General features: G+C 32.3%; 1 protein-coding gene across 1 annotated transcript in view; it reads right to left on the bottom strand.

Annotated features, from left to right (window-relative positions):
- The window catches only part of LOC140447225 (intermembrane lipid transfer protein VPS13A-like), a 112,042-nt gene that overhangs the window by 37,032 nt on the left and 62,083 nt on the right, over positions 1 to 12,927 (bottom strand). The window contains exons 20-22 of the mRNA XM_072539753.1: positions 6,727 to 8,039; positions 3,057 to 3,483; positions 2,405 to 2,693 (exon numbers count right to left, since the gene is read on the bottom strand). Coding sequence (XP_072395854.1) covers positions 2,405 to 2,693; positions 3,057 to 3,483; positions 6,727 to 8,039 — 2,029 coding nt within the window. The remainder of the gene's footprint in view (positions 1 to 2,404; positions 2,694 to 3,056; positions 3,484 to 6,726; positions 8,040 to 12,927) is intronic.

Here is a 12,927-nt window from a genome sequence, read left to right as displayed (position 1 = left end):
GCGTATTGAGCATTACCGTGGATCTGCACAGAACCAACCGGGACAGAGAGATTTCCGTATTGAGGATCATACTCTGTCCTTAGCCAAGCGGAACCCGTCGGTATTGTGTATTGAACATTGCCATGGGTCTGCACAGCTAAATATTTTGTTTGCGAGTGTATTCGGAGCTTTCGCTGAATTGAAGCGAAAACGAGTATAAATCTGCGCGCGATCGATTTCCCCCATTTCGTTTCTTATTAGTACTAATTAATTTCTTTTCTTTTATAGACGTTCGCCGGGAACTTCGTTCATCGCGGGATCCAGACGGGGACGTAGAATTCGTTTTATTTTTATTTATTGTATATATACTAAATTAATAGATTTATTTTTATTTCAAACCTGTGTTTTACTGATTTTGTCGCCCCGAAAGAGCTACCCATCACAATATCCAAAATGCAGAGTATCCACGATCTTACATAGGCCAAAACAATAGAATAATCAAAAACAGAGTCTAAAAACATTCCAATTCCGTTCGCATTTCCGATTGAGTTTCATCCATAGGCCAATGTAATCTCCATATATGTCACACAAATAATTTTGAAAATTCCAGAACTATTGAGTCCTCATCAATCATAATAAAACATCGTCCTTCCGTCCACAAAACCCAGCTCCCTCCATGAAGAATCTTGGCGCTACCAAAACGCCACATCACAATTCTTCTTCTACTTTTTCTTCTTCCTCTTTTTATATAGACATGACTCTGTCTGTTTTTCAATGTGCCTCCAGTAAGTTTTCGTTTCATCGTTTTCGTGGTCTTTCTACTGATCGTTTTTCTATTGGGGAACCGTCTCTTGCCATCTTTACTACTCTATTTGTTGTCATTCGGCTTATATGATCGTTCCATTCTACTCTTCTATTTCTTACCCAGTTCTTAATGTTCTCCACCTTGCATCTGCGTTGCATATCTATAGTTCTAGCTCTGCCTCATAGTGTCTTACCATCAATTTTTCTAAGTGTTTTCATCTCTGCTGAAATTCTGTGATCAAGTGCTATTCACTTGATCTTCCACTTCAGTTTCGAGCTTTACGTAGCTCGATAATGTGATGCCTAGATATTTAAACTCCATCACTTGTTCTATTATCTGACCTTTAAGCTCCAATTTACATCTTAGTCAATTTGCTGTTGGAACCATGCATTTTGTCTTTTTTGGGGAAATTAAGATGATAAATTTTCTGGCGGTTATATTAATTGGTGCAGCATAGGTTGTAAATCATCTTCACTTCGAGAGAGTAGTATTGCGTCTGCATAGCAGATTATTTTAAGTTGTTTTTCTCTCATTTGGTGTCCTTTTTTAGTTCGTACTTTTTTTATTATTTCATCCATAATCAGGTTAAACAATAGAGGACTCAGGGAATCTCCCTGTCTTATGCAATTGCCAGCTTCAATAGGGTCGGTTAGTTCTTCTTCTACTTTTACTTTTATTGTGTTATTTTGGTAGATATTTTCGATCGTTTTAATTATTCCTAGAGGTATCTCTCTTGCGTACAGTAAGTGGATAACGTCTTTTAATTTGACCAGGTCAATGCCTTCTTAAGGTCCACGAAACATAGATATGCCGGTTTGTTGTATTCTAATGATTTCATGAATGAACTGCAAAACAGATATGATAACTTTAATCTACATAAAAAAGTCAAAAAACTAGCCGGAGTAGAAAGTAGAAGAACCTCGAATATATTGCTCGACAAAAATGGAAATATTATATTGGAGACAGAACAAAAACTACGACGATGGAAGAGTACATCGAGGAATTATTTCATGACCAGAGATAAGCTAGTACATCTATAGATAGCTAAACGGGAGATGTAGGTCCAGAGATAAACAAATCAGAGGTTAGTCAGTCATTAAACTCAATGACAACCAATGAATCTGCTGGTCCAGATGAATTACCAAGCAAACTATTAAAGTTGGCCAACAAGAAAAACCTAGACATAATAGTAGAACTGTTCAACGCTATCTATACTACGGGAATCATTCCTAGAGAAATGTTGACATCAGCATTTGTGTGTTTGCCAAACAAAGTGAATGCCAAAGAGTGCAGTGACTATCGAACCATAATGTATATCTCATACATCCATCACGCCACATCACAATTGAAGGTATAAATGAACCGTCTCTGACTAAGAAACAGTACAGTGAACAGTGTATTAGTGATCAACTCTGGGTCTCAGGAGACAGACTCCGGAAGCCCTGATGAAAACTTGGGAGAGGAGATAGAAAGCTCGGTGTAATCAACTTTGATGCAGTTTAACTGGAAAATTATGCCAATTTGACACTAATTTATGTAATAATAATAATCTTAGCTAAAGGTTTAATTGTACTTACTGTGGAAGCCTTTCCGAACATATTTAAAAAAAAAAATTTTTACCTGAAGTGGAGAGCTCACTATAATTTTTCTTCCCAATTTCCCCATTGTGTGTTTAGCAGCTAAATGATAAGTTTGAGTCGAATTAGGCGAACTAAGTCGAATTAGCTTTTCCCAGTTTCGTTTTGAGCAATTGGTTTGTATAGGTGATAAGTTGGGTATGTAAATTTTCATGAAGTTTTTATTGATTCTATCGTAAAGCTGCGGAGTTGTTTCGTCCGGAAACTGCAAACTGGATAAGGATTCGAAATCGTAGGATCCTTCGAAATCGTCTTTTCCTTCTTCAGTAAAACTGAAATAAAAACAGAAATTAATAGACAAATAACGTCAGATAGCCTGAAAAATAAAAACCAACTATTTACTGAAAACTGAATTTTAGAAAAATAGTAGTAAATAAAGACCATTTGAAGAAAAAGTTATGAGACTAGGAAACTAGGAAAGAGCATTGACTGCAGAATTAAATTGAATTGAATTTAAAAATAAATATATTAACAGCAATGTAAGATGGAAACGAATGTTTGATGGAAAACTGTTCAATATCAAGGGAACCATCCAATAAAGCTGGTCCAAAGCCTGGTTATGATCCAAAAATCATACAATAATTGGAAACACTATACATAACTATAAAATTAATTACTTTATTTATGTTGCTTACCTATCTCTGTCATCATAGCTACTATCCAAATATTCTGGCAAATAGAATCCCGTTTTCGTTGGACTATTAGGAGCAGAATCTTCATTTTCAAATTTCTTTGTGCATAATAATTTATTATCCTCTGCACTAATTTTTTCGTAAAAATCTACTTTGGCGTGAGGTCCAATATCATTGACCAAATTTATTACCTTTCTGTTACTTCTAACGGATATTATTTTGTTGGAATACTGAGTTATTAAATCATTGACTATTTGTAGCATGGTCGGTGTCACGGTTATATTGAACGTTTCTTTGGCATCCAAAAGAATATAGTACGATTTGTTGAACAGCATATCACGTTTCTCTTTAGGTTTCTGAGATTCTTCTATATCATCTTCGCCTTCACTTGAATGGCCACAGTCGCTATCTTCATTTTCGTTCCAGTCACCTGAAAATTGTTAAGATATTAATGTGTGTTGGTATATTTTTTTTTATTGTATAATGGCTTTTAGCCAATTAGTAAAGTTGGTATATTTGGAAGAGTTGGAAGCTAAGAAAAATATGATAGTGGCCAAAATATTTGAAACTTTACATACATTTTAGTTCCGTTAGCCGCATTCCTCTTTATCACATGACTTATGGTATTTTTATACGTCTACTCAATATTTAACATCTATTTTAAGAGGACAAACCCTCTAAAGTTTTAAAAATAAATCAAACAACAGCCGTTAGCTATTAGTACATATATTTTATAAAACAAGTGGCTATTATGAAGAAAATTAGTATTTGGTAGGGTAACCGTTGTTTTTTAGCACATACTCGATTCTGCGAAGCGTAAAGTTCACAAGACCAGCCAACTCTTCTGGTGTCATAACTTTAAACCAGTTTTGAATAATGGCTTCCATCAGTTTTCTCTTTTCAGCCTTGACCATAGATTTTCCATTGGATGTAGATCGAGACTATTTCCAGGCCAAGGCAGGACAGCAACTTAATGGTTTTACATGGTGTTACATTAAGGTTTGACATGAATATTTCAATCTATTAATGCCTAAGTCCAACTTCGTTCGTGGTCATACAAGCTCATACCATGACATTCATAGAGAGCTTCATAGTGACCATAGTACACTGGAGCAAAAATTACTTCCCCCGGTTGGAGGCGAAAAAACTTCACTACATCTTGTCATGTCTTTACACAACTCAAAATCGCCTATCGATGAAGCCGTTCATCCTTAGAGACCATGTGACTTGAAGCAAGCCTCTCTCAAAAAAGGTGGGCTGAAATCTAATTTTTATAGACGGCAAAAAAACAATAAAGCAGGAGAAGTGATCACGTGATAATGAGGCAGCTTCTGGTCCCGACGGTAGAAATCTAGTTATAGTACAAAACTGTATTTAAATGACTAATTACTTAACGTCTGCTGCCATCGTACAACAAACCTAATATGCCCCAAATCTTGTCATCTGGGTATTGTACATACCTTTTAGCTGACTGCTTAAAACTAAATGCTAATATAAACTTTTTTAATAGCTACTTCGATAAAGAAAATGCGTACTACGTACTTTTTAACAAGACTAAATACAGAAGACATTAATTATAGGGGAACTGAACATATGGCGTAGTGAAATGTAATATAAATAGTCTACGAAATAGTATAGGTACAGCACAATCAAAATTTAAGGGCAGTTGTTGAAAAGAAAATGAAAACACTACAACTGACACAGACACTAACTTGCAGAAAGTCTTACACCAACTTAATGCCGTTTGCCGAAAGTTTGGAATGAAGATTAACGAGAAAAACCCAAGATAATGGCAATCCAAAAGAGACAGAATGTTCCTTTGTCTAAAATAATAAATGGGAAGATATTAGGCGAGCGGTTTACCCCTATAAGCAGAGCATCAACCGACTAAAATTCTTTTTGCATTTCTAATGCACCAAACCTTTTTTATTCAATTCTATATATTTTTCCAAGATGAAATGTATTTTTTTTTAATTTTTACAAGTGGGCCGGCAATTGTTATTAACAAATAACTTATACAAAAAAGCAATTTCACCGAATTGCTTCGGAATCATTTTTTTAGGTGTATCTCATCAAAATAAACACTTTTTCTCTCTTGATAATTTTTCGAAAAATGCTTCCTTTTCGAGTTATTTGTATTTTTTTGTTGAAAAAATGCCTTAATTAGTGATTTTTGGGATTTTTTTTTCTAAAAAACTACTAAATGAATTGCAATTCTACAAATAGCTTTATAATCTTTAAACCGTCGAGTACAAGTTAGAATATTTTGACAAGGATAAATGGTTTCTATCTCGCTAAAAACGTGGACCCAAATATTTCGAATATGCCTTTGGAGAGTATCCCGCTAAGCGTGTACAGCCAGCGGTTGAGGTGCTGTAGGCCATAAAAAAAATGCATCTAATGAAAAATTACCACCTTTGAAACCAGCATTATTACAACATTACTTAAGAGCAAAGTGGCAAATAAATGAATGGATTCAAGCAAAAAACAATATTATTTCATCTCTTGATCCATTAACCCATGGTTGGACAATGGAAAATAATTGTTTCGATTTTAATTATTTTGAAGGCGAAACTAGTTTAGATATGTTACAAAAGTATTTCTGCTCATGTACCGGAAAATGTTCTACGAAAAATTGTAATTGTTTTTCCTATAATTTAGAATGCTGCGCAGTATGTGTATGTACACCAGAGAATTGTAAAAATGTTAAAGACGACTCTATTGAAGACAATGAAATCAGCTTATTAGATGGAAATCCTGTTGCTGTTGTCGAAAATTTTCAAATTATTGACAATGAAAACGATGTATAATTGATATTATATTTTAATTTTATTATATTTTTCAATGAAAATTAATTATATATTGCTTAATGTATTTCACTGTAATAAAACATTCAATAATATAGTCACCACGTATATTAAAAGAAAAATTACATTATTATAGCATTGTAAAAAATTAATTTTAATTGTTTTAATTATAATATGTCTATATAAAAATAATTAGAAATATCTTTTTTTAATAAATTGTACGTAATATTTGTATTGAATTAATTTTTTAAATTTAAACAAATATTTCTACGCGCCGCACGCCTGTATCGCCGCAACCGCTGTACACACTTAGCGGTAGACTGCTCGAAAGGCATATTCGAAATATTTGGGTTTACGTTTTTAGCAAGATAGAAAAAAGTTATATTTGTCAAAATATTCTAACTTGTACTCGACGGTTTAAAGATTATAAAGCTATTTGTAGAATTCCAATTCATTTAGTAGTTTTTTAGAAAAAAAATCCCAAAAATCACTAATTAAGGCATTTTTTCAACAAAAAAATGCAAATAACTCGAAAAAGAAGCATTTTTCGAAAAATTATCAGGAGAGAAAAAGTGTTTATTTTGATGAGATACACCTAAAAAAAATAATTCCGAAGCAATTCGGTGAAATTGCTTTTTTGTATAAGTTATTTGTTGTACACTTGTAAAAATTAAAAAAAAATACATTTCATCTTGGAAAAATATATAGAATCGAATAAAAAAGGTTTGGTGCATTAGAAATGCAAAAAGAATTTTAGTCGGTATATTCTGCTTCTAAGCGTCTTTTGAGGGGTAAACCGCTCGCCTATATTACTCGTATTAATGGAAAGTTATTTCTAACAAATTTTAATATTTTTTCCAACTCACCTGTAAATAAATCTGAAATAGCTGCAGCTAATCTCTCCATTGCTCCATCCTCATTCTCCGAATCGGAATCATCGAGAAAAGTAGAAAGACTAGTTTTAACTCTTCTGTTATTTCCGTTGTATGTGGGGTTTAACGGCTCCAAATACATCATATCATCCCCTGAATCCTCGTCTTCAGTTGTTGTAACAGACCGACTATTCTTTTTGGTGACGGGTCTTGTTTTTGGCCTATATTCCGTGTCATCTAGCATGGGCATAGATTTATCTTGGAACACTTTGATGACAACCTCCCATGGCTTGTATTCTTTTTCATCTACTACAATGGGTTCTATAACTGGTTCCCAACTTTGTAAATTTTCATTAAAGTAATTGGCCTGCACAGTTAACTCGCAAGTACAATTTAGAATAGAGGACCAATCATACAATGTTAGCTCAATGGTAGTTTTGGTAAGGAAAACCTGAACTTCTTCTAGCTCAAAGATTACTACGACTTCAAATTTGGGTACTAGCAGAATTTCGTGAATAAAAATAGTGTTATCGGTTTTCAGATTGTCTAGGGTATTACACGTTGTAACGAATTCTGTTAGCTTTTTTGGTTCCCAAAGGTCTTCTACGTCTGGAGTTTTAACTGGTTTAGTTTTTTCTACTTTAGGTAATTCAGTTTCAGGTACTTTAAAATGTTCAACGATATCGTTTAAAATATCGTTGAATGAATGCACTACTTCACTGCAAAGCTTTAAATAAATAGAAGATATCGCCATTGTAATCTTCTCTCCTGTTTCTGCACAAGACTTGCATAGCTCGATATCACATTGTCGTAGGATTACGTAAGGTTCCTCAGAGTATTCGTTAAGGTCAAAAAAGAGACTATGAAGTCCCGATAATGACATTACTAGGTTAAGCCTATTTGCATGTCTTGAATAATCTATTAATATTTCACTTTTAGTAATAAAATATCTCTTCTTATTCGACGTCGTCTCAACAAGAAATATAATCTCTGGTTTATTTACTCTAACGGATAAGGTAAGGCTCGTTGCATAACTTTTATTTGCTACTGTGTGATATACTTCGGCTTCGTAACCAGGATTGACGATGCCTACGTCAACGCTTTCTTTGGGAAGGCACTCGATTAGGAAAAGGGCTAACTTTTCGGAGAAGGGTATCGAGAAACTGAGACTGAGCCTGCCTATTATTACGTCTGCGGATTTGTCTCCCGTTTTGTTTTGATGAAAAGTTACGTCTATTATTGGAGGCTTGTTTACTGTTATATTGCAATTGTTGTTTTTATTGTCGTCCGCTGGGGACTGTAGAATTCTGAAACAAATAACCAAAATCATTAAAGCTATGTCTAATACATCGAGTTAGAATCTATGGAGAGGGCATCAGATGACTAAAAACGACCTCACTTCGTTTCTTGTTCTCAACGTAGTTGCAGTAGCAGAAACAATGTTAATAAAAAATCTTCAGGAATAATGTTCCACAGGTTAGTATACAAATATGTAAACAAAGTAATGGCCCGTACTTCAGAGAATAAATTAATAGTATTTGACTGTATTAATTTATCTTTATGTATAATATATCGTGTTTTTAGTGTTTACCGCGGGATAAATAAATCATAGTTGATTAAAAATGTATTGCACATTTTTAGATTATGAATTAATCTATATTTAAATGAGAATAAGCCACAATTAAAGGTTAAAATACGTTTATTGACGTTTCAATTTCCACTTCGGAAATCGTTCTCAAAATACAAACATTAGTAAATTAAACAAATTTTGTTTTTTGTTACTTAGTGAAAAATTCTTCTAATAATTTAATTTTATCTGACTCATCTATATTGACAATTCAGACATACCTTATACATTTTAAAGTAGAAGACTTTAAAATGATATTGCCAATATTGTTGAGTTGCGTTCCTGGGACGACTTTACTTATAAGATAGTTCATTCGATTACATGAAATCAACTTTAACTTGAGAATATCCATCAGAAAAGATCATAACATGTAATTCGTCTTTAAAAAGACAAATACATGCCATGATGACAGTAAAATTCTCCTGTTAGTGATTCCATAGTAAATTATGAGGGAAAAACCAGGAAAAAAAAAACCTCATAATACTATCCCGACATGGTAAGTATTTGATCGTGCATTTAGTTTACCTTCAATAAACACCAAATTCCGATTTTATATGTTTGTTATTTAAAAAACATAAATAATGTATTCTCTATATGTTACTGACTTACCAATACTGGTATTTTCCTTTTAATAACTTCCTCTTTCAATATGGGTAACCAGATCCTACTACATTCTGCCGAGGAATTCGCTAGACAATTGGTCTCGTTTAGCATAATTAGAGCCGCTTCTTTGATTTTTCTCTTTTTACCATCCGTTTCTTTTAGGACTATATTTGAATCATTCCATTGAACCCTATGTTCATTATCCCATGCGTGTTTACAGATTTGAGATCTATCAAATTCTCTATTTTTAATATAGGATTGATGTTCACTTATTCTAACATTTAATGGTCTTGATGTTTCACCTAAATAAAACTGATCGCATTCACAAGGTATTTTATAAATGCAATTCTTTGTCCTTTCTTGTTCATTGTTAGGTTTGGTTTTGGACAAGATAGATCTCAACGTGTTTGTTGTTTTGAATGTTGTTGAAATGTTGAATTTATTTCCTATCCTTTTAAGCTTTTCCGATAATCCTTTTATGTATGGTATTGTTATTGTTCTCGTATTATTCCTTGCATACGCTGTAGGATCTCGTTCTAAGTTGTTTTGTTCTATTCGATCGATTGTTGAAAATTCCTTATTTATAAACGATAAAGGATAATAATTTTTTAATAAAACAGATGTTAACAAATGTTTTTCATCCAAGAACGAATTTTCGTTAAAACAAGTAATTTTGGCTCTATCGTATAAGGATTTAATAATTCCCTTTTTAATATTAATATTGTGATTTGATTTGAAATTTAAATATCTGTTGGTGTGTGTTGGTTTTCTATACACCTGAGTTTCGTATCCAGTATCGTTCTTAGAGATTAAAACATTCAGAAAAGGTAATGTGTTATTATATTCCTTGGAATGTAGTAGGATCTGGTTACCCATATTGAAAGAGGAAGTTATTAAAAGGAAAATACCAGTATTGGTAAGTCAGTAACATATAGAGAATACATCATTTATGTTTTTTAATGTTTTTTAAATAACAAACATATAAAATCGGAATTTGGTGTTTATTGAAGGTAAACTAAATGCACGATCAAATACTTACCATGTCGGGATAGTATTCTGAGGTTTTTTTTTTTTTTTTTTTCCTGGTTTTACCCTCATAATTTACTATGGAATTACTAACAGGAGAATTTTACTGTCATCATGGCATGTATTTGTCTTTTTAAAGACGAATTACATGTTATGATCTTTTCTGACGGATATTCTCAAGTTAAAGTTGATTTCATGTAATCGAATGAACTATCTTATAAGTAAAGTCGTCCCAGGAACCCAACTCAACAATATTGGCAATATCATTTTAAAGTCTTCTACTTTAAAATGTATAAGGTATGTCTGAATTGTCAATATAGATGAGTCAGATAAAATTAAATTATTAGAAGAATTTTTCACTAAGTAACAAAAAACAAAATTTGTTTAATTTACTAATGTTTGTATTTTGAGAACGATTTCCGAAGTGGAAATTGAAACGTCAATAAACGTATTTTAACCTTTAATTGTGGCTTATTCCCATTTAAATAAAAATTAATTTAAAATGCCACAAGCAAATAGCTTCAGAACAATATGATTTAATCTTCTGAATAACTATGGTTTGTTTTTTAACCAGGAGGAGTAATTCAAACTTACCGCGCTGTAATGCTTGTTTGTAATTGGTCGAACTGCAGGCAAGTTTACTCCACTAAATTATGATATTTTGACACTAATGACATTTATGAAATTTTAAAATTCAAAATTTATATCGACGATTTTTTGTATTTTCTGCGTTATTCCTTTAATTTTTAGATTTTTTGTTTGCATTTATATATAAAAACAGTTTTTTTCAGAAAATAATGCATTATAAACATGTACAAACAAATAAAAATTGATAATCCTAGAATGAAAATAACAACCATGGTAACAAAAATAAAAAAGGCAACAGGTTAGTTTTGCAGAATAGTTATTGTTAAAATCAAGACTTACTAAAGTAAAGTGCTAATTTTAGGTGTTGCGAATTCAACTATTTACAGAACAATTAAGGAATATAAGCAGACTGGAACAGTAAGATGTCCTAAAAATATTGGCGGTCGACCTTCTATACTTGCAACATACGATGAAAGAGTTAAAACATCTGTACGACAGATAGTACACAGCTTCTTTTTCATGAATAAAATGACCACTGTAAATAAAGTTTTAAGTCAAATTAACAACCGCCCAGATCTTCCAAATATGTGTCGTTCATTATTATATAAATTCTTGAAGCAAATTAATTTTAAGTAAGTGAATGTGGGTTAGCCACAAATATATAATAAATAAAAAGTGCAACACAAAAATCTTAATATTGTGTCTGAGTTAGGCAATCAATTAGAAGATATAGAGCTTTATTCAAATGTACATTTTATTATTTTGTAGGTACTTGAAGAGAAGTCGAAAAAATATTCTCATTGAACGTGATGATATTATAAGATGGAGACGTAATTATCTAACTTCTATAAAACAGTACAGAAGTTTATTAATAGTTTATTAAATTATATTTAATTTTTATTGTAATTAGAAAAACAAAAAAATATATATTGGAAGTGAAGTAGAAAAGAATATTATTCAAACATAAACAAACAAAGTTAGGTTAGAATCGACTTGTGAGGTTGTCCCATAATGATTACTGGGTTACCGCAAGGCCGAGATAATCAACCAAAAAAGAAGATGTATTTGGTGACTTTTCTAGTAACTTTCTTGGGTGTAAATCTAGTCATATTTGTATAGTAGTTTTAATATTATTGAGTCCGGCCCTGATCCCACCGCCATATTGGTATGATCGTTAGCCACACCTACTGACGCCATTTTTAATACACACGTTAATATGCTCATAGTTTCTCCATAGATTCTATCTCGATGGTCTAATACTATACTCTATTTGCAACGGACTGTTCAAAGCAAAATATAAATATCTATACCATATACATGGCCTACTTTGCCCAGCAATTTCAGTTTTATTTAAATATTTTTTTTCTTAGCACATATAAATAAATACAAACATTATTTTGAGAACTCGCGAGATATTAACAGAGAATGTACCTATGGTTTTTTATTAGAATCTTTAACACAGCCGAGAAAAAACATTAAATACAAGGTGGGCAAAGTTGCCCCGGAAAAGTTCAACTTTGCCCACTTATTTTAAATTTGACTACTTTGACCACGAAATAGGTTTTGAATTTTATTAAAAAAAAAAAAAATCTAGAACAAAAAAGCTCTATTTTTCAGAGTTTTTCATTAAAAAACTTTTATTAAAAGATACAAGAAAAATTGTAAGTGAAATTTTCTTTAAAATAAAAATATCCTCTTCTACTTTTGGAATATTTTCCTTCTTCTTTAATATTTTTCTAATGTCTTCAAAATTAACGTCCGATATGTTTGGATACACAAAACCATTTATATTTTTTCTTTAAAAATTTAAGGTGTAGTATGTATTGTCATCGTTTATTTGTACTATAATCGCGGTGAAATGTTTAACTGTTTTTTTTTGTAAGAAATTAGACCACTACAAAAGTAATAATTTTTAGATTATTTCCATCTACTTCTAGATTTTCATTAGAATCGATATTTTCAACGATTTCATACTGCTCTTCTTGATGTAATTCATCTGCCTTCTCACCATTATCATCGCCTGTTATTCATCTCCATCTTCATTCATTCTGCTAAATTTTCGTCATCATTCGTCTCCAGTTCTATTTCTTCTTCCAAATCCTCGTTCCCACTTCCCTCATGATTCTGATCAAATTGTTTAAATTAAACTGATTGAACTGGTTCAGTATTAAGCAACTTTTTCTTTCCTTTTTTAATGGTAACCCCTTTCTTTTTTGACGTGACAACGTCTTAAATTAGGTTGTGGCTCGGAGTCACTCATGAAAAAGTGTAACGCCCGCTCACGTCTGTTACGATGAGTCACCGAACGAGAGAGAGGCCCGCCGGATCGGCGAATGCCTTGCGTCTCTCTC

The sequence above is a fragment of the Diabrotica undecimpunctata genome, chromosome 8 (genome assembly GCF_040954645.1).
Source record: "Diabrotica undecimpunctata isolate CICGRU chromosome 8, icDiaUnde3, whole genome shotgun sequence".
In the NCBI taxonomy this organism is placed as follows: domain Eukaryota; kingdom Metazoa; phylum Arthropoda; class Insecta; order Coleoptera; family Chrysomelidae; genus Diabrotica; species Diabrotica undecimpunctata.
The sequence above is the reverse complement of the archived record's forward strand: the minus strand, read 5'-3'. Positions and strand labels throughout refer to the sequence as shown.